General features: G+C 41.2%; 3 protein-coding genes across 8 annotated transcripts; 1 reads left to right on the top strand and 2 right to left on the bottom strand.

Annotated features, from left to right (window-relative positions):
- Positions 1–348: 348 nt before the first annotated feature.
- Positions 349–7,466, bottom strand: LOC143315892 (uncharacterized protein C7orf57 homolog). Of its 2 annotated transcripts, XM_076723448.1 has the most exons (8): positions 7,341–7,466; positions 6,719–6,766; positions 6,416–6,577; positions 4,996–5,086; positions 4,513–4,642; positions 3,756–3,820; positions 3,454–3,554; positions 349–3,290 (listed from the first exon to the last, which is right to left on the bottom strand). In XM_076723448.1, exons 1-8 carry the CDS (start codon positions 7,345–7,347, stop codon positions 3,232–3,234), a joined length of 663 nt encoding a protein of 220 aa, XP_076579563.1. In that variant the 5' UTR covers positions 7,348–7,466; the 3' UTR covers positions 349–3,231. The 2 variants fall into 2 exon arrangements, with proteins under 2 accessions (XP_076579563.1, XP_076579562.1); XM_076723447.1 differs by lacking the exon at positions 7,341–7,466 and having other exon boundaries at positions 6,719–6,776.
- Positions 7,467–7,771: 305 nt separating this feature from the next.
- Positions 7,772–20,590, bottom strand: LOC143316208 (four and a half LIM domains protein 2-like). Of its 2 annotated transcripts, XM_076723999.1 has the most exons (7): positions 19,033–19,049; positions 18,418–18,554; positions 11,418–11,601; positions 10,970–11,147; positions 10,700–10,869; positions 9,472–9,658; positions 7,772–8,695 (listed from the first exon to the last, which is right to left on the bottom strand). In XM_076723999.1, the coding sequence occupies exons 3-7, from the start codon at positions 11,571–11,573 to the stop codon at positions 8,544–8,546; spliced, it is 843 nt and encodes a 280-aa protein (XP_076580114.1). In that variant the 5' UTR covers positions 11,574–11,601; positions 18,418–18,554; positions 19,033–19,049; the 3' UTR covers positions 7,772–8,543. The 2 variants fall into 2 exon arrangements, with proteins under 2 accessions (XP_076580114.1, XP_076580113.1); XM_076723998.1 differs by lacking the exons at positions 18,418–18,554; positions 19,033–19,049 and adding an exon at positions 20,425–20,590.
- On the top strand, positions 17,303–19,648 carry LOC143316207 (PI-PLC X domain-containing protein 1-like). 4 transcript variants are annotated; one of them, XM_076723994.1, is made up of 7 exons: positions 17,303–17,532; positions 17,786–17,922; positions 18,179–18,304; positions 18,395–18,550; positions 18,843–18,955; positions 19,057–19,127; positions 19,299–19,648. In XM_076723994.1, the coding sequence occupies exons 1-7, from the start codon at positions 17,430–17,432 to the stop codon at positions 19,625–19,627; spliced, it is 1,035 nt and encodes a 344-aa protein (XP_076580109.1). In that variant the 5' UTR covers positions 17,303–17,429; the 3' UTR covers positions 19,628–19,648. The 4 variants fall into 4 exon arrangements, with proteins under 4 accessions (XP_076580109.1, XP_076580108.1, XP_076580111.1 ...); XM_076723993.1 differs by having other exon boundaries at positions 18,840–18,955; XM_076723996.1 differs by having other exon boundaries at positions 19,231–19,602.
- Positions 20,591–20,986: the final 396 nt, after the last annotated feature.

Below are 20,986 nucleotides of genomic sequence, written 5' to 3'. Positions count from 1 at the left end.
TAGTTAACAATTTACTTAATATTCAAGATTACCAGTAAATTTTCTCATAGACTGGCTCATAAAGCTGACTTTTTTTTTTATTACCGTGCTGAAATAAATCAAAAACTAAAAGCTAAAGCTAAAGTCAGCTGCATGGTCCATGAGACGTCGATGGATTTTCATATATATATTTGCACGACCAGATAATTAGAGATCATTTACAACTTGGCTGAACTCGCCCTGATCACATTTTTTCTGCATTAGATTGTATGAATCCATGTAAATATGCCTGATACAAAACTCAGATCACTTCGAAAATAACACAGTACACTTATGCCTTTTTAAAGAAGAAAAACAAGAGTACACAAGTACATGCACATGCCCATTTATTTAAATGATAACTGAGAGTCTGTGTGCAGTAATCAAGATAAGCGGGGTCTTACATTGAGTTGTGTCAGGTGGATTTCTCCACACTACAAACACTTGAGGGATTCTCTGTTTAAAAGCTGCCTTCTTCAGTCTCCGCGAGTACATTTGCATTTTAAAAATGAACCGCTTGCAGATAAAAAAAGCAAAAGGGAGGGAGGACACACGAGTAAGAGGACCTCGGGGAGGACTTCGTGGAGTTAAGCCACTCAAGGTTGACGCTGTTGGTTTGTAAACTCATATGCCACCAAGTCACTGAGAAAAGAGGAAGAAACTTGACGAAACACTGTTTAACTGTAAATACTGTACCTGAATATTTATCAGTTCATAAAAATAAACCCGTTCTTCAAACCAAACAATCACAATAGGACGATACATTCGCCATTGTTCATACTGCAAAATAAAAGCCAGTGTCACTAAACACGGTAAAGCGTCTAGTTCGGACAACACCTGACACTTCTTATTACATATACAGATAAATTATCCATCATTGCTTAAATATATTGTGTTGAAAAGAGTGACAGCACTAAAGCAAACAGTTGTGTCGAACATGACATCTGTTCGAGGAGTTTTAAAGTAAATTCTTTTCAAATGAGAGTCTGGTACTGTGGCAGCGTTTCTGAGACGCAGCTGATGAATGCGTTGGATTTATGAGGACAAACTCGGAGCTTTAATCTGGCTGTTATACCCAAATAAATCACCCTGATCCTTTTCATTTTAAGAGCATTTTCCTCACCTGACAAATGTCCCTGTAGGATTAGGATTTTACTGTCACCGTCAGGTTCACACTTACAGCTAAAAAATTAGAAGCGTTGAATGACTCAAGGCCGCACTGTCCATCAAATGTCACAGAAATCCATTTCTTTTCTGAAATATCCTGACAGTCAAACTAATTCTGCAACTGCACAACCAAAAGGAGGAGGAGGAGGAGGAGGAGGAGGAGGAGGAGGAGGTGGAGTTCTGTCCATTGTCTGCTGTGGTTTAGGGGTAATAAGGTCAACTTTCTTATTAATACCACATTTTTGCAGTACTTCCAAGCAGCTTCCAACAATAATTCCTGCTAATATAATCTCTTAATGTTCTCTGAAATCACTTCCCATGCATATTCTTTGTCTTCTCTGTTGAACGTGGTACTAAAATTCTTCTTAATTTTCAGTCAATTTCTTACGAGTTCATCTCTTTTTTTTCCAGCACAAATAAAAATTACATTCTAAATTATGTTACGGAGTAAAATATTTCAATAAAAAGTTAACGCTGGCTTTTATTTGAGGATTTACTGTAATCACAGAATAAACTGCTTTTAGTCATGATGTGGATCCTTTCTTATTTTCTGCATTTTTTTGGTTCTATGGTTCACATTTGAACCACTCGACTGCCAGCAAACTGCGCTTTCACTGCTCCCAAGATTGAACCTGCAAAGTTTTCAGATGCACAAATGCTGCCACAGTAAGCGTTTCTCTCATCTGAAGAGAATAACCTCCCATCAGATGGCTAAACACATGAAATGGAGGGTTTGGTGTGACCAGGCAGTGCACTAACACTAAGTTCTCCTACTGATGTCTACAAAGTCAAAACACTGCACGAGCAGGGAAAAACTGCTTGGTTGGCACGTTCAGAACTCACTCTTTAAAACTCGTCTGCGTTAATCTTCACAGGGAATTACACTGGACTTGGCTTTCAGCTTGTCAGTCTGCTGAAGGTGGCTATTTTCCCCCAATTTCCCAGCTTTATCTGTTGTTGCATGAGTTTTGGGTTACTGGGCTGGATGAAAACGCAATAACATCACACCGAAGGACTTGAACATGCAGAACAGACCCAGTTTAGTTCTATCATTAGCAAATTCTGACATATTTGGACTGGGATCAAACACTTGGCATTGTTATTGATTTGCTGATGAGCATCCTAATTAAAAAACAGTGATGAGAAAGAAGCTTGCAGCACCTGCTAGTACTCAAAATCTTCTAGAAATGAATGAACATCATTGAGGTTAATGGGCTTGTTTATGCTGCTTTTTAATATGAGGCATTTTATTCTGATTATTGCACTAAAAGCTTTCATAATTCAATTTTAGGGACTCAAGAACAACAGAATTACTGGAGGGAACAGTAGAGAAGAGCAACCTTTTGCAGAGCAGCAACCTAAAAATAATTTTTGGCCCTTTTTTTACCGAACAAGCCGCGGCGGCTGTGGCCATCAGTATGCATTTTGGCATGTGGTCACAGCTGCAGGGTTGCTGTCTCAATGAATCGTATCCACCGCCGCAGCCGAAAACACACAAACCTCTAACATCCCTTCAGAGAGCAGGAGCCCTTGATCAAAACAAATAATATTTCACGTCACTGGAACCACATTTCAAGAGCACAAACACTTTTTAAAGTTCACTAACTCGATCTTCATACAACCAGGGAGGTAAACTAACAGCAGCCAAACGCAGGTGAATTTCGGCTTTGGCCTCGTTTTGGGTCCAAAAATCAAACTGGCTGATGAAATAGCTGAGATTTTCACTCAACCAGCCTTCAAGGACCCAAAAGTTAGTTTCCTGCCCTGCGCACGACTCGTCTTTCAAATCGAGGAATACAGAAATTGAAGAAAATTATAGCGAGCAACAACACATCTACTCAACGAAATCCAAGTGAATTCTTTTTACAAATTAAAGCAAATAAATCGAGGACAGTACCTTTGCATAAACATGAGTACAAAACAGTCAGTGGATGTACAATAAATGTGAATCCAAGAGGGGCAGAGTGGCGTGTTCGTGGATTTGTGAAACCATGAACCAGTGTTAGGACAACCCCCCTTTTCCCTTTAGATGAGAACCTGTATGCACTACTCCAGGTCGTCCACGTCCTCAATGGCGATGGTGCTCGTCTGTTCCGAGGTCACACCTGGAAAACATTGTCCAATCAACATTTACGTCACAATGATGCGTTAAAGCTACAAACTTGTTTAAATGTGATCTTAACACAAAGATTATAAGGCAATTCCAACATCACGGGGGTGTTTCCCACTGTTCAACAGCAGAAACGCAAGAAGAACCTCATGACGTACTTGAGGTATCGTCGTCATTGGGAGACTTCTTCTTGTCCTCAACATAGCCATGACTCAGCAGCTTGGACATGCTGACGGGAGGAGCCTTCTTATCATAAGACCTGCGGAGGCGACGGTGGACAGGTGTCGGAAGATGATCAAATATTTAACGGTTCCAGCTCCCAGATTTTTCTGTCTTTCATTACTGTAAATTAAATATCTTTGGGTTTTATACACAAGTTAATCAGGTGAACAGCACAGGAATGAAAAGTAAATTAGAAAAACATGGATGAAGTGGATATATTTAGACTAGATTTACTCACGTTCTCTTATATTTGTTGGTCATGGACAGACCCTCCAGCTGACTGGCAACACCATCAGGAGACTCCTGCGGGATGCAAAGTGGTTATTTGTGTCGCAGCCTCTTATTAAACAAATAGACACAAATAAATGTGGATCATTCTCACAGAGCAAAGGATGAAATGATGGGAGAAAACTTCATATGAAATTAATCATGCAATGGAAAATGACTGAAGGAACTGGTGTGAACAAAAACCAGCAGAACCAAACTGAGACAATCTCCTGCAAATGAAGCTGGAATTCTAGCAAACCATGTCTTTTACATGTTGACTGGGTCATTGTTTTCAATATGTACATCTTCAATGACACATGACATCTTTGAAAAAGATTTTGCATTTTTGTTGATTTTTTTTTCCTCATATGAATGCTAGGTGTGCTATTATAAAATGCAACCTCTGCAAGATACCAGTCTCAATAAAACTACCTTCATTTCAGATACTTTAATATAACAGAAGAATAAGAAGACTGTATGAACTGAATTTTATATGAATCTTTATCTTATCATATCCTTTATCTGTGCTTACCTGAGACGTTTCCTCAAAGCTATCACAAAGCCAAAGCAGCGGCAGAAAGTCAAATCCAAATAAAGTTTAACCGAAGGGCGAATGCGACGATGGAGCAAAACCAGGTGACAAAAAGGAAAAGTGATGGTAAAAATGGAAATTAAATAAAAGGGATGGAAGACATCAAGGCTGGAGGCGACCGGTTTGGTCCATTCACCTTCTGTTTATCAGGGGAAAACCTATCAGTCTCTTTTTCCCAGGCCAAACCGTTATCAGTGCCAAACGGTGCAGCCAGAGGCCGAATGCGCACCTTCATCTGGCTGTCAGGAGACGTCGCTTTGCTCCCGCTGTAAGCACAAAACCACGGTGATATACGATGTGAAATTACCGCTCGCCACTTACGGCTGTGGCTTGTTCGCTAGTGCTCATCTGGCCCTTAGGAGGATAATATACGGAATTTAAATATGAGAGAGACACAGACAGATTTTTCCTTTAATAAGCTTCATATTTGTTGAGCAAACATAACCTTCTCTGCACTGATACTACTGTGAACAACATTTTCCACCTCAGTTTAATGTTCCACAGGCTGAAAAATGTGTGGTGGGAAACTGACATGAGAAGTTGTCCATCGCCTCAACGTGTGGTTATGCATCTTCACCATGTCAGATTTCTGCCTGGCGTGTCTAACCAGCCGTCTTACCCATTTGACTCGTCACCCCCAAAAAAGTTTGGGCTTGGCTGGTAGGTCTTCTTCGGCATGTCGTCAACGTCAACGTCATGACTCAGCAGCCCTGAGTGGGGGGGGGGGGGGGAATACAATATTGAAAACACAACCAACAGTTATGAAGGATTGTGCTGTATCTCACCTTTAAAAGCACAATTTGAGATTTAACTTGCAGTTTAAACTCTGATGCAAATTAAGCAGGAACAGGAGAGTAAAAACAGATTGTTGTGGGATATTTTACTGCTTAAAAGACAGCAGGTGTGCCACGCTTACCTAAAGGTGAAAGCATTAATAAAATGCCACAACGTTTTTTTTAAAAAAAGTACAGTTAAAACTAGATTGTGGGACTTTTCAGTTACATGCCAATTGAGTTCACACAATTTTGATTAAGCCTTTCACCACCAGGTACATTTCATAGTTTGCATTCAAGCAGAGCTTTTAAATCTGGTGTCTGTGGTAATATTTCTGCCGTTCTGCACCAGCAGCGATGCTTTTCCCATCAACGAAGTGGGCTACAGACAGGAGTACAGCAGAGTATGACATCATGAACACATCGACGTGTAATTACTCTCACTGCCAGAAGACGGAGACAAAAGCCCTGAACTGCAGGTTTAACTCAAAGTGACACTTAAATTGACTATTTTTCGAATTACGTTTGGTTTCAATAAGAGACAAATAGCTCCTGTCAACGCTTGTCATTACCTCCCACCTATGTGTGCAGAAAAACAAGCTACTGCCAATAACTGAAGCTATAACCCATAAAACAGATATTTCTTAACTTCACAGATGATTCATCCATCCTGACGAGCATTAAACATTCATGTGGACCTGCACGTTGAACTTGGAGTTGTTTTTCCCCTGGTAACTGAAGTCAGCATTGCTGCAGTTTCAATAAACAAAAAGGGCCTGTAATGTTTTCCCAAAATGCATAAAAAACATTTTGGAAGAGGATCCCCTCTTTCATGTTGCAGACCGGTAGACCACTTATTCAGGATTTGCATTTCAAAGAGTCGAGCCACAAGTGTCGACATCAAACAAATCAGCCGGGGATGTTTTTTGTATTCAAAATGTGATGACTTCCACTGTTTTAGTTTACTGTTCAGTTAAGATAGACTCTTGACTCCGAGATAAGTCAGATTTCCACATCTAAATGTGTGAACAGAGCCTTTTTTTAATGCAACAAAGTCTGATATTGACTGAGAATTGTGACTGAAACTTAAGATATTACAATCCTCAGACTAATATATCTCACAAAAATCCACTGAGAGCATCACTTTCACACATGCAACCTTTTTATGAGCATGTCAGTGTTTTCTGTCATAAAGATAATCATGGATCTGAAAAGTCTTCGCTCAAATGATAAAACAACACATTTTAAGCTCAAAGACACCTTTACCTTTGTGTCCCCCTCCCTTTGCCAGCTTGACATACTCCGAGTCTGTCTCAAATATCCCAACTCGCCGTCCGCTGGTCCTCTCCACCGGAGTACTTTGGTCAGCGCTCTGGCACAGACCGGGGATCTGGGAGGTCGGTCCAGACACAACCCCAGTTTTTATGCCTGCATTTATGACAGAATTACAGAACTTGTAAAAAAAAAAACGTTTGGAAAACTTTTATCTTGGAGTATTTAAACGTATTACAGGTGATGGAGCCAGAAACTCATGCCAATACTTAGTATTAACTAATACTTTAGTCTTACCTCCAGGCTTGGTCCTTCGATGGTTGGGTACAGCAGCATTCCTTTCAGCTGAAGACATTACAAGACGATGACAGAAGTGAATAAATTATCTTAAATTATCAATTTCTCTAATGGAGTTTGCATTATGTTTCCCAATATGAAACACAACGGCCCATATGTACTCTTTCATCGAAAAAGCGGCGATTGAGATACTGTTAAACTATTTATGGGGCAAAAAACTCCACTTCTATTTGTTTAAGTGTAAAATAAGAGCTAACAGCTGCTGATACCACTCGTATATTAAGGCATAATCGGAAAATAACATTTGCAGACGTTTGAGAAAGTGAACACAGCTTTCAGCTCTGCGCCAACTAGCATGAAATTGCAATTTGATCATAAACACAATGTATAGTCTATAAATATATATCTATATATAAACACTCAATACTGAGGAACATTATATTAACACCTTATACTAAGCCATGTAGCTAACAAAGCCTTGCTAATGTAGTTAGCCGCCTAGCTAGCTGCCGCAGTGGCTTTCCTACGCTAACCTTACTTACAGAACACTTACGGTCCTGCAATTACGCTAGCTTTTAGCTAAGCAGCTAACGATGATACTCTCAGATAATGAGACACATACCTTGCATTGTATGTTATTTTCTCTTGTTGTAATGACTGAGCGGCTTGTCGCAATTTAATGCCGTTAGCTTACAGCGGGCAAGGATGGGAGAGCACACACTTCCTGTGGCACCTGCTACCGACTTCCGGTACGCCAAACAAAGATCGTGTATATCAGACAAAGTATGACGTAATTTTGTAGGCTGTGAAGTTAGCATTTCCGCCCTCCACACGATGATTCGCACCAAAGGCTGGAGGGCGCATCTTGAAATGGGACAGAGTGAGAGCTCTTTCTTTTGTTTACTACTGTCGACTGCATATTCATACTTACGAAATGTTAACAGGTAGGATGCTTTCCATGCACACTTTTCTTTGGGATATAAGACCAAAATGAACTGACTCAGCTTCAATGTAAAGACAGTGTTCCAGCACTGATGGCCAATGAGCAATTATCAAGTTAAAAAAACTTTATTAGGCTCAACAGAAGTTTTTATGAAGCACAATTTTTGTCATTAGAATAAACCGTAGTATTAAATTAGTAGTATTAGTAGTATTAAATTGCTATTCATAAAAACAATTTAACATGCTCTTAATATGTTGTAAAATACTTAAAGTGATTATTTTGATGGCACACACACTTTCATTCAAAAATGAGAGTTTTTTACGATTCTCGGCATGAAGGCATGTAAAGTCACGGCCAAAAGTTTTGCTTTCCAGATGGGAATGTTTCTCAAAAGGCATATTCAGCAACTACAGATTGGAATGAAGGCTTCAACTATTTTACAACCCCAATTCCAAAATGTTTGGACGCTGTGTGAAACATGAATAAAACTGAATTTGATCACTTGCTAATTCTGATTCACTCATCTGAAAACAGTGCTCACAAGTGAGGATGAATACATGATTGGATGAAGGAGATTACTGCATGAGCTCAGGAACACTTCATTAAACTGTTGTCTGTAAACACAGCTTCTCTGGAAGTGATTGCATTGTGTTTTCACTGATGTTTTTCAAGGCATCATCACTTTCCTTGCAGTCAGGGTTGGGTATTAAACAAGTATCATCAGCATATGCACAAAACACCTCAGCAGTAAGAACTGGTTAATGTGTGAGAAACCAATAAATGACACAAATAATGCAACAAAGGTTGGGTTAGGAAAACGCTGCCGGCGCTCTCTGATTGGCAGCCAACTCTTTTCCGGCTTGGAGATCAGATGTCTCAGGTTCAGATGTCTTTGCTGCAGTCGGGGCAGAAGATGTCGTCTTTGCACGTCAGGAAGCCTCGGCCGACCAGAGACACGCAGCACGCTTTGCAGTTGAAGCAGTCGTTGTGCCACTGGCGCTGCTCAAAGGAGATGTACTTGCTGCCCCCGAGACCTGAGACAACAGCAGCAAACAGGAGCCGTGAGTGTTCGATAAGAGGAACAAACGAGCAGTCTCATGATCTCTGTAATTCAATCATCCTGTAATTGATTGGTATTGGATAAACAGGATACAAAGAGGAGCAAATGATCTGGGAAACATTCAGTCCATGTTAAAGGTGCCAATTGTACAAACTATAGTGCCCTTCCACAGATTTAAGTTGAAATGCTCTGTGTTTTTACCTTGTTTTTAAAGATAAGACTTTATTGATCCCACACCGGGGATATTAAGTCATTACAGCCAGCAAAGTATTAAAAAACCAAAAAAGAGCAAAAACTGTGGCGCAGAAGGCTCAAGATAAATAGTATAAAGGATACAGGAAAAAAAATCACTATGTATATGTACAATAAGTACAGTTTCTAAAAAAACGTTGCCAATGTGGCATACAGTGTTAGTCCACAGTTGAAAAACGTACAACAAATCAATAATTGCACCAGATGTAATTCAACCATTTCCTCAAAACAGCAACTTCCTGGAACGATGCAACAGCTTACAGAGAGTGAGCCTATCCTGAAAAGCAGATTGAAGTGTAATTCAATCACTTAATGAATCAGAGATTCAGAAATGTCGACTCGTCCGAGAATCTAAAACGAATTCACAGGAATCAAAGCAAACTAGCAAACTAGATGTAGCAGCTTACTAGTTTTTTGTGAACATCAATGTGTTGCTGTGATTGATAAAGGAATTGGTTCTAACAAGCTCCTGACGCAGGAGTGCAGGTTCGAGCTTACCGCTGATCGGGGTGGTGCAGTAAGCACACTTCTTGGCAAACAGGTTGCAGAAGCAGTTGAGGCAGTAGGCGAAGTCGTCCCGGGAGGTGAACCGCTGGCCGGCCAGCTGCTGCTTGCACGCAATGCAAACAAAGCACTCCTTGTGCCAGGGCTGGTCACGGTAGTTCACTCCTCCACTGGTGATTGGCTGAAAGATGCGCCGTCGTATCTCATTAGTATTGTCAAAAAATGCTTGATCATCACTAACCCTAACCCATGCAGGAGTATTACTACAAGCATAACACTCCTACAATCGTACAAGCAGTACAAACAGCAACCAGCACTTCCTGCATCATGCACCTTTAAAGCTCAGTTAAAAGAATCTTTTCCGGCGCTTTCGACTGCATCTCATGGTCTTCATCTGCAGATGGAGTTTGTCTGGCTGTCATGGAGATAGTTCCGTTGGAGGTCTATTGAGTGGAGGTCTGCCTCTGTTCAACAAGGACCTTTGGCACCAGCAAGCTCTGTCCACTGATGAAAGCCATGAGGTGCAGTTGTGGAAAAAAGCGAGTAATCATAATACATTTAAGTGTTGTGATTGGTGCTTCGCTGCCATGCAGAACGTCTGTATAGACACAGAGCTCATTTTCCACAATGCTTTTTGGTGCTGGTGCAGTCACAGACGAGCCAGATGAATACTGTCTCACCTTCCAGCTTTTAGCACAAAAAGAGCCTCAGATTCCTGCCTGCTTGACCATCTGTTTCCTGCCCTGACTGTTACATAACATCCACGTGAGTCTTCGCCTCTCCTTCATTGTGTGTCTTTGTTCGCAGTGATTTGGACGTCGAGGCTCAAACTTTCCGCCCCAGTAAACACAGAACTTTAATGTTCAATGTTCAGTACTTGGCTTCATTACAGGGAAAAATGAGGACATCTTGATGGAACTGTACAGAGTGAGCATCATAGCACTTTAATCATCTGTGCGTATTTAACTTGAAAGCTAACCCGGCGATGTCTCAGGGAAAAATCACGGTTCACTTAAACGTCTCTCACACAGAATATTGATCTTGTTATTATCTGCAGGGTGAAAGCGAAGTGAAGCGTTAAGCAAGATGAAAATCAGTCAATTTCTGATCTACTTTAAAGGCAAAAATGCAAACTGATAAAAGCTGGAGGTGATCACAAAAACACAAACATCTCACGTGAGCGCTGAGGGGAGTGCATGTGAATCGCGGCGTGCTGTTCTACCTTCTTGCAGTGGATGCACTGCTGGGCAAACTGCTTCTCATAGCAGGGCAGGCAGTAGTTGTTGGCTTCCTTCTGCACGAAGCTCCTGGTGCCAATGGGCTGCTGGCAACGGTTGCAGGTGAAACAGTTCTCATGCCAACTGTTGCCCTTATGCTCCATCTTCTTCGTGCCTGGTGGGTGGAGGGGGCAGACAGAAAAGAGGGAAGTGACACATGCAAACAAATGTCAATTTAAAATTTAAATTTAACCCCTCAAAACAGGGGCCCTCACCCGGCATGATGGTCTTCAGGCATGCGTGGCACTTGGCAGAGTACTCGTTGCTGTAGCAATCGGTGCACATCAGCATCTCGTCGTCCTTGGAGGAAAAAGGCCGATCCACCAGCGACCGGCTGCACTTGTTGCAGAGGAAGCACTCGCTGTGCCAGTGGCGGTCCTTGTATGACAGATCCTGCAGAGCCAATGAAAGAAGAGTCTGTTTGGTTTCATTAGAAATCAGAGGACAACAGAAAAATCTAAATATTAGTGAATATTTCTTATAAAAATCCCCCCTTAAACAAGTCAAGGGACCAAAACAGGGACAGTTATGCAAACATGACATAATGAGGCATCCTCAGCAGTTAAGCTTGACAGTTGAAGCAATCCTTCACGTTGCTTGATTTGCAATGTGTGTTTGGTGGTGGGTGATGGAAAATATGGAAATATGGTTTAAAGACTTTACCTTGCTGGTGCAGTGAATGAGCACTTTGCACACTTCGCAGGTGCTGGAGAAAAGAGCCTCGTAGCACTTGATGCAGTACGGGTTTTCATCCTTCAGGACGTACTTCTGCCCGTACAAGGTCTCCTTACACTCCGTGCAGTCGAAGCTTTCAGACATTTTGATTGAAATCACCTCCCTGAGTCGTCTGTTCGGGCCAAAAACATTGAACAGGATGATTTGGACATTTTACTGATCACACTCAAAACACTTCATGGAACTCCTCGCCTGAGGATCTGAGGCATGCCAAATTCACACTAATATTCCACTGTTATTCCCCGTATGACAATAATGTCATACTGCTCACATGAACAGCACATTCTGGTTGGATTTTCTCAATTAGGCCACATTCTGAAAGGAGCATTTCCCATTAAGACAGCAGAGAAATGCTGATATCATCCAGATTTTACGAGCAACGGCCTCTGTAGTCATTATTTTATTGAGCCATTTACTAAATCTAATACGCCCTTTCATTGCCATGTCTTACTTGCTTTATCATGAGTATTATTTTAATGTTGAGGGGTCTGTTCCAATTTCATTTCAGTATTATTTTAAATTATGATTCAATTTGCCCTGTAATATTTTAAATCCTTTTTTTTAAATCCCCAAAACCACATAATGCATAAAAGTGCTGTACCGATAAATCTCATTGTTATCAAATATGGATGTTGTGCACAAGAGCTGCTGTCATCTAAACGTTTCTGTAATTGGAGAGTTGAGTTTTCCATCTCATGGATCACATGGTCCAGTAAATTATATCATGCTTCCTTGACATGTACCAGATACAGAATGAAGCCCTTCTGAGTTTTTGGAAAACTCAATTGAACACTCCGTCCCACAAATTAGGCCGAGGAATGTCACAAACAGTCTCCAAATGGGCAGACATTGCAGAGTAAATGCCTTTCCCTTTGTTAATGGAGATGATGTGACTTTTAAATCTGGTTTGCTTGCTCCAAAAATACTAAATCTGAGGTCTAAATTAGCTCAGGCCCCATGAAATTCTTCCCAGAAAATGCATGGCGCCATCCATCTGGAGAACAGAGTCAGATGGAAGAGAGGTAAAGAAATGAGGAAAGAGGGAAGAAGGAGAATGGATGTTATAAAGCAAAGGAGAAAAGATGAAGACAGCAAACAGAGTCAATAGAGGCATAAATATTAGTTTAAGATGTAGGATTGATGCATAATATTATTATCTCCTCAACCTTTGAAAATCAATCCTTTTTTTAACAACTGGACAGTCTGAGGAAAGTCCTGCTTTTCTGGGTCAGTTCAGCATAAATTATTAGATTTATGGATTATTATTGAGAGCATTATCAGTGATAGACACAGTGTGCAGCTGCCCTGCTGATGATGATCGGGAGGCTGAGTTTTGTAGCGATGGCAGGAACAAAGCAGAGCTCTGTCCTTCCTTCTGCCTATTTTGAGAGTAACTGAATAAGACACATTAGCTTAAACACAAAGGCTGCTCTTGACTGGACATTTGATCAGATGCAGAGCAGGATTATCACATTTGTCACTTGTCAGTCATTATTACGTCATTATTGGACGCTCTGTAAATGACAGCCAGGGATTCATTTCCTTGGCAGACAGTTTGAGAATGATTCATCTTACTTTGGAGGTTTAAAGTTTGGACAAAACTGTTCAAATATCTCTGTTTCTGCACATTTTTAAATCCAAATATTTAGAAGACCTTTATCCATCTTTAGCTCTGTTCAGCCTTAAACCGTCTGCACCCTCTTCACTCCCATATCAGACCTGTGCCCCCCTCTGTGCCCCACTCTAAGCACTACTCACCCTCTTCTGAACACTCTGTACCCCCCTACGTCTCTAGAAACCCTCTCTACCCTCTACATCATTTCTGTGTCTCTCTTTAATCCAATCTGTCTTCCTCTTTTCCCCTCAACGAACCCTCTGTACCCTCTTTATCCCTTAATAAGCATACACTGTATATAAACCCTGAATCTAATCTAACTCTAAGCAGGTCTAAATCAGCTCAGCTTCCTTGAAATTCCCCTAAAATTAATGGCTGCATCCATCTGGAGAATGAATGAATGAATCTATATTCTTCAATAAATGCCTTGTACCCCTTCATATCTCGATCTAAAGCATCTTCTATACCCATTTCTAAATCATCTTTACTTTCTATAAACCATCTGTGCCCCTTATAAATCCTCCTAAAACCCCTTTATACACCTCCATGAATCATCCATCTTCTTCTATAAACCTTTGTTTCCCTTTATACCTCTACCCAAACCCACGCCCCTCCTCTACACACCTTCCACACTATCGAAAATCCTCTATTAAAACCCCTTTACCCCTTAATACTGACTATAAACCCCTGTACACATGTTTTATACCTGTTTTCAAAGCATACCACTCCATCTCTCCAACACTGAAGCGTCATGATGTCATTTTAAGAATCTATTGAACATCAGCCAGATATTAAGCCGACATCTCAAAACCTGAAGATGCAGCTCAAAGAAAAAGACTTGCTCCTCATCCACTTTCCCCCTTTTTCAAAAGCTCGCTCAAGCGAGTGAAATAATCCTCGAAACCTCCTCAGAAACCCGGATTAAATTCAGCTAATCATGAGGAATTTAGGATGCAAAACTGTCACAAACTATTACATGAGGCTAAATTTCGGACATCAAAGACGGGAAATTTGAGGCAGGAATAAAATCACCAAACGTCTCTGAAACGACACGAGAGAGGGAACGCTAAGTGACCAAAGGCTTCTTACCGACTGTATCAGGGAAGCCTGAGCATCAGATGAGGAGCCTGTCTGCAGATCAGGACCCAAGGAGTCGACTGATCACAGGAGTCCATCTGCCTTTTAACATTGGAGCAGAATGTGACCCACGCTGGGGCAGGGAGGTGGAGGCAGTGGTGTGACATGAGTGGGAAGGTCAGATTATATTTAGACTGCTATAAATTCAAGGCAAAATGCTGAAAATACCAACAACTTTGTTACACTTTCGCAACTGTGCTCATCATCTTGTTTTCTACTAATCAACAGGGTAATTATCAGGGTGATAAAGGCCATGCGATGTGGTCGAAAGCCCCAGAGAGAGTGAAAGTGGACCTTGATTGGAGATTCTTTTTATTCAAGGGTCTTGAATGAACCATCATGTTCGCATCTATGGAGATATTTCAAAAGTTTTAAGGTTTTATGAAGCAGCTTCCCCTCCTCATCCTGGTTATTCTCAGTATTTTTCAAGTTAAATCTTAAAATATGTAAACGAATACTTCGAGTCAAACCCTGCAGCCACTGGCTTCCCATTAAAGAAAACATAAAGAAACACAGTCTGCTTGCCACATGATGTCAACCATCTAATTTGCTTTGACTCAATAAATGAATGGAACTGACTGTGATGTACGGCGCATATGATGGAATAATAATAGCTTTTAACCCTGCCAAATTAAATACTGCATGTGACATTACAGCTTTAAATGTATTCTGTGTGACACTGGCTTTAGAGAGCAAACTGTGAGCGTAACACTGTGCTGCACAAAGAGGGTTTAATGAATGCATAAGCTTGGCTTTGATGTCAGACTGTCGGGACTTAAGAAGAGATAATCTCATTTCAAATATTAAGAGATTTTTGCTTCACACGAGTGGCTGTGTCCATAAAACACTGTGAGACCATAACACAGCTGCTCGGGGAGATGACCTGTGATCAATTCACTCGTTTATGCTCATTCGGTCACTGTGAATTCAGCTGCATTAAAACACAATGCGGATGATCACAGAGAGCAGGACGACAGCTCAATCGGCTGAGATTCAGTACTTTCTGTTCCACCCTGCACAGTTTTTTTTATTTGCCAAACAATCTCTAAAATGAGCTCCTGGTGCACACCTGATTATGTTGGTTTATTTTCTGTAGGAACTCACTATCTATGAGAATAAAAGCTATTTATCAGCCTTAATTTTATTATATTTAATTTGATGATTGTTCATATGGAAGTCAGTTGACGCGGCTTGTCCAGCTTGTGGACAGCATGTGTTCATATGGTGAATTACGGTCATTGAGATCATCTGACTGTTAAATACATTACATCATTTAAAAAAAGTTGACTTCCTGCAAGTACAAGTCAGATTTGGACCCGCTGAATGGCAGAGAGAGAGCTGACTAACACTCGCAAATCAGGAAAGAGTTCCACTCCATGTAATTGCTTTTGCTTTTGATGTCAAAAAATGTCAAAAAGGTGCCAAAGTGCCAAAAACAGAAATATGAGCATGAGGCCAGCCCTGTTCCTGAAGACATCATCTCAGATGAAGAGTCTTGGCACAAAGAGCTCCTTTATGCAAAGCCATGTGTGCTCCAAATAAACGGCCAGTCAATGTGATCCCTGCTTCGCTTTGCTGAGATTCATCACGCAAACACTTCAAGCTCTTCATATGCAGAAATACCTGCTCTTTCTTAGCAGATTTCTGCTGAGATTGAACGTTTTCTGCCATTTTTGGACGCGTCGTTCAACACTTCCGGCTGACATGGGAATGTTTTTAGTCTTGATCTTATTGTCGCCCCAACCTTGGCTTCAGCTTTCTCACCCTGCAGGCCGGTCATCGTCTCCCAAGGCTGCTGCAGCAGCATTGTGTTTATTTCCCACCTGCATTCTGCGAAGAAGGCATCAAGTGCCAGCCAATCAGAGGCATCCAGTCTTTGTGGAATGCAGGAGGGAACAAAAAAACAATCAAACTACCATAAATAACAGGCCAATGCTGTGAAAGAGTGTGATATGAGGGCACTTAGATATTTCCAAGAAACTCAGTAATTGGTTTATAAACTGGGAGGATGAGTCCTGCCCAGTATACATTATAATAAGGTCCATGGCTCCGGGTCATTTACAGCTGTGATGAGAACTGTTTTAATGGTTCACAAAAATGGCATGTTATACAACAGCTGAACAGCAGTCACTTGTTTGTCCTCAACCAAACCAATTGGCCCATGTGTGACTCCAGTGAGCAATTTCCACGGTTGAAGGGAATACACTTTAAAGTGAGTCATTAGTCAGTAGTTTCCAGTGTTTTTCTCAAATTTGATTTTCTGTTGCATCAGTGGTTTGGGTCTGAACTGGTGCCCCAACAGACAGTGTTAAACATATTAGTGTTAAACACATTAGGATCATCTATAACAACAGGAATCAGAGCAGAGATTAAAGTCCCAACTCAAGGGTCCGGGACAGCAACAGAGCTTAAACACATCCTCAGTACAGCATAAAGAGAATCTTAGTTTCAGACAAGATGCGAAGACTGTATGACAAAAAGCAAGCATTAACTAAGAATTCGGCATTATGCTGTTCACATTTTTCTTAACTAATTTTCAAAAGCACGTTATCTTCATTTTATATTTCATTTGACTGACACTTGAAAGGAGGCTGGACTCCATGTAACTACAGAGAACATTATCTGTCAAATAAACGATTTAACGGAAAGAACCAGTCCGTCACTGCTCTCCAGTTTGTGCTGCTGAATGGCAGCTATTTCTTTGCCTTTGACACTCCTGAAGTGACAGTTAAAAAGTTGTTTTAATATACTGTATTTTTTAAGAAACAACTTAGGGTGAAATAAAAGTCAGCATAATATAAACAGTAACATTCATGACATTTTTTGTTTGTGTCGTCATGTACAACATTCCTTCATTAATTACTGTAACGTAATTCTAATTTTACATTTACAATTTAGCGATTAACAATTATTTAGTACTCTTTTAATTCTTGTACAGTCGCTTGTTATACCGCGTGGACGCTGCTTTTAATTTAAAAGTCAACTTCCGTCGCGTTACTTATCCTGTTTTATTTTGAAGGTCCCGCCGGAAGTATTTGCGTATATAGCCGTTAATGGACACTTTACACCCGGAAGACTTTGTAAACAAACGGTGTTTGAGTACAAAACACGGAAAAGGAACTTGTTAAACTGTCGTCATGAAAACTGTAAACTTGTAAGTAAAACGCCAAAATTTTTCCGATAAAAACATGGAAGACGAAGAGCGGCTACAGCTCGGAGGAAACCCGGACTGGATGTCCCGTTTGCCCGAGAAGCTGCTTGATGTCCCGCTGTGGAACCTGGCCATCCCCGGTAAAACAGAAATACCGGGACGTGTCAGCTGAACCGGGCCATTTTGGGAAAAGAGTCCAGGCTAAAATCAAAGTAGAAAACTGTCGATAACACACAAATTGGTGTCTCTCTGTTTTTACATATTTATCTTTTACTTCCGGTATACTCCAAGAGCGTCTGTCTCCCACTTCTCTATGTATACTAAATGGCCAAAAGTATGTGGACAGCCTGTCATTTATCTTTACGTGTGAATGGCCTCTATGTGTCACTGCAGGGAGCCACGACAGCATGTCTTTCTGTCTGGATGTGTCCTCTCCTGTCCTGAGATCAGAGCCCTGTCTCCTCAGGGTGAGTGACAGGCTGTGTCCCTGCTGGACTCGACCCTGTGTCTCCCGCTGGGCTACGACACAGGTAGAGAACACACACACGCACACGGTGTAAATGCAAAGGTTTCCATAAAGCCTGTCCCTCAGAGGGTCTCAGGTGGTGCGTTCAGGTACTGTCCCTGAACTTGCACCTTTAAGGGCTCCGTGAGCAGACACTTTATGTCACCAGAAGCTTGAAGAAGTAAAACCAGCAACGTAACAAGATAAAAATACTTTACTAATACTTCACGTTACTGAATTATTCTAATTATTTTTTCCATATTTTTACAATGCGTGTGTAGCAGTCAGTCCTCAGTGACCAGTGCGATCTTGGTGTTCGTTTCTTGGACCTGCGGATCGCCATGAAGCCCAAAGGAGGCCTCAAATTGTTCTTTGCCCACGGCATCTACACAGTGATGACTGTGCAGGTACACGCACACAGCTGCTCTGCCTCACATTACAGTCGAACAAATATGCTGGATGCAGGACTGACAATGTGTGTGTATGTGTGCGTGCAGGAGGCTCTGGATGAACTGGCTACCTGGTTGGACGCTCATCCAAAAGAGATCGTAATCATTTCCTGCTCGCATTTCGAATCGCTGACTAATCAAGATCACGCTCGCCTGGTGGAGTTCATCATCGCGCTGTTTGGGAAGAAGCTCTGCTCCCCACAGGTGACTGAGCCGGTGGAGACAGATATGAGGAGTCATTCTGTTAATTATTCAATAAGTCGATCGATGAGATAATTAATTCACAACAAAATGATCATTGATTAGTAAAATTAGGATTTTATTTAAGCAAACGTCAAACATTTGCTGGTTTCAGTGTCTCAAATGTGAGGATTTTCTGCTTTTCTCCTGAACTGAATATGTAATGTAGTTAGATTCTGGACTCTTTAATGAATTAATTTCTTTAAAAAAAGTTTATTTTGAACACTACTCAATGTGTTCATGTGTTTATCAGCAGGATACTCCGACTCTGCGGTCCTGCTGGTCCAGGGGTCATCAGCTCGTAGTTTCCTACAGTGACCAGCAGATGGTGCTGCAGCACTCTGAGCTGTGGCCTGAAATACCATACTGGTAAATACTCTACTTTAAAGTTATGTGTCACACCATGTTTGTATATAAAACCTCATTTGAACATTACACTGACTGACCTCGTGGGGGCGCTCTGTCTCCAGGTATGCCGACAGCCCAGACCCTAAGAAGGTGATCGCCTACCTGGACGACCAGAAGCACAGAGGACGACCAGGTAGGCAGTGCTGGAAGAAGTATTCAAATCATTGACTAGAGCAAAAGAAGCAATATTACTTCATAAAAATACTTCATCACAAGTTAACGTTTCTATTTTCCAGCTGGTTTTTACGTCAGTGGTCTGAACCTGACAGAGGACGCTCCCTATGTCCTCCTCCATCCCCTCCAGAACATGAGGAAGATGACGATGAGGGCTCTCTCGCTGCTGCTGCGCTGGGCGAGCGAGCAGCGGCCGGGCCGCCAGGCGAGCGGGGTCAACGTCCTCTGCTGCGACTTTGTGGACGCCAGTCAGTTCTGCTCGCTTGTGATTGGCTTGAACTACAAACTGCTGGACACATCCGCCCAGGAGCGTCTTCTTCAGATGTAACTGGGTGTTACCAGAGCAAGCGGGCTGGCATCCAACTTGGAGAAACTTTTTGTACACACTTTTTATATTTTGTTTACCTATTTTGGAATAAATGCTTTCATACGTTCTATAAATACTTTCATATATTTTGACTCCTGATTTTTATGCTATTCTTGTGCAGTTTTCCGTGCATCATCATCTGAGTCATCACATGGTACCAGCAGCTTCAAAGTTAATCAATACAGAAAATAGCTTCAGTACTTTCAATCTGAGCGAATGCATAATTACCAGAAATTGTATTGTTTTAAACTTGTGGTATCAAAATATTCACACTTTTACATCCTAAAACACATCTCAGTGACATCAGCTTGTCAAGAGTTAGCATGAAATACCCAGCTGTAACCAATAACACTAATGACACACACAGTAACCAGTCTGTGTTATTGCTCTGGCTAATCTGGATCACACTTATCCTTTATTAGTTTAATTAGCTGCAGCTGTGTGGAGGTGTATGACCTCCACCCAGAGAGCACACACACACAGCTGAAACACTGCAGTCACTGAGGCGATGTAATTCTACCGTTCATCCACTAGATGGTGCACATACACAAATAACCTGTCCCATAATAAAGAGCAGCCAAGCTCTGAATATATTAAAAAAGAATCAAGAGTGTGCATCTAAAATCAGTGTAATTTTTGATATAATTATCAGTAAAGTTTTTAAAGCTATTTATATATTTTAAATGGAGTATTTTTAGAGTGCCGTATTGCCACTTGCAGGTTTGAGCATCTTTGACTCAAGCTGCGGTCACGTTACTGCACCATTATTGTAGAATAAGTAACAGTTTTAACGCGTAAGAAGAGCTGTTTTTTATTAAATTTGACACTTTCATTGCTAACAGGCTACAAAACACAAGCAAAACGAATTAAACAGTCGTGAGACTCTTACCTTTTCTTCCATTAAAATGTGTGTGTCACACCGGAGATAACCGCCATCTTCAACGATTAAATTAACCGCAAGAAGACAAAGAGAGGAAAGAGAAATACATAAAAACTGATAAAATAACTTGAAATCGATGTCTGCGACATGACACGGCCGGATGTTTTAAAGAACTACAACTTCCAGCGGCACAGTCAGCTAACACAGGTGTTTCTACTTTAGTGCAGTTAAACCGTATTGTGCCCTGAGCTTTGCTTGCAGGCAGCCAGCAAAGCCGCATCCTCCTCTGACTCAGATGTAGAAGCGTCGAACTACCTTAATTCTTACGTTACACTAAATTAATTAAGAGGTAGTTTTGGACAAGTAAGACATGTAAATCCGTCAGTATATGGTGGTATTCGCACGTAGTTTTAGAGGAAGTCTGCCTGAAGGTGACACTCTGGGCAAAGGTTGTCCAATATTTCGCCGTCAAATTCAGTAGTTGCTTTCAAATTTCACTCATTTTAGCCAATGAAAATAAGGAATTCAGTTCAAAAGCATTAGCTTTATAATATATTTAAATAAGAATGTA

Source organism: Chaetodon auriga, chromosome 23, assembly GCF_051107435.1.
Source record: "Chaetodon auriga isolate fChaAug3 chromosome 23, fChaAug3.hap1, whole genome shotgun sequence".
NCBI lineage: Eukaryota > Metazoa > Chordata > Actinopteri > Chaetodontiformes > Chaetodontidae > Chaetodon > Chaetodon auriga.
This window is presented reverse-complemented; position numbering and strand designations above follow the sequence as displayed.

Excerpts from the sequence above, each read along its gene's own strand:
- LOC143315892 (XM_076723447.1), bottom strand. The coding sequence starts at position 6,776 with ATGTCTTCAGCTGAAAGGAATGCTGCTGTACCCAACCATCGAAGGACC. Across the intron at positions 6,578-6,718 it reads TCGAAGGACCAAGCCTGGAG|GCATAAAAACTGGGGTTGTG; the intron begins GTAAGACTAAAG and ends TCATAAATGCAG. Across the intron at positions 4,643-4,995 it reads GGGGGTGACGAGTCAAATGG|CGGGAGCAAAGCGACGTCTC; the intron begins GTAAGACGGCTG and ends TTGTGCTTACAG.
- LOC143316208 (XM_076723998.1), bottom strand. The coding sequence starts at position 11,573 with ATGTCTGAAAGCTTCGACTGCACGGAGTGTAAGGAGACCTTGTACGGG. Across the intron at positions 11,148-11,417 it reads TCATTCACTGCACCAGCAAG|GATCTGTCATACAAGGACCG; the intron begins GTAAAGTCTTTA and ends TTGGCTCTGCAG. Across the intron at positions 10,870-10,969 it reads CCTGAAGACCATCATGCCGG|GCACGAAGAAGATGGAGCAT; the intron begins GTGAGGGCCCCT and ends TCCACCCACCAG.
- LOC143316207 (XM_076723993.1), top strand. The coding sequence starts at position 17,430 with ATGGAAGACGAAGAGCGGCTACAGCTCGGAGGAAACCCGGACTGGATG. Across the intron at positions 17,923-18,178 it reads CCCGCTGGGCTACGACACAG|CAGTCAGTCCTCAGTGACCA; the intron begins GTAGAGAACACA and ends ATGCGTGTGTAG. Across the intron at positions 18,551-18,839 it reads AGAAGCTCTGCTCCCCACAG|CAGGATACTCCGACTCTGCG; the intron begins GTGACTGAGCCG and ends TGTGTTTATCAG.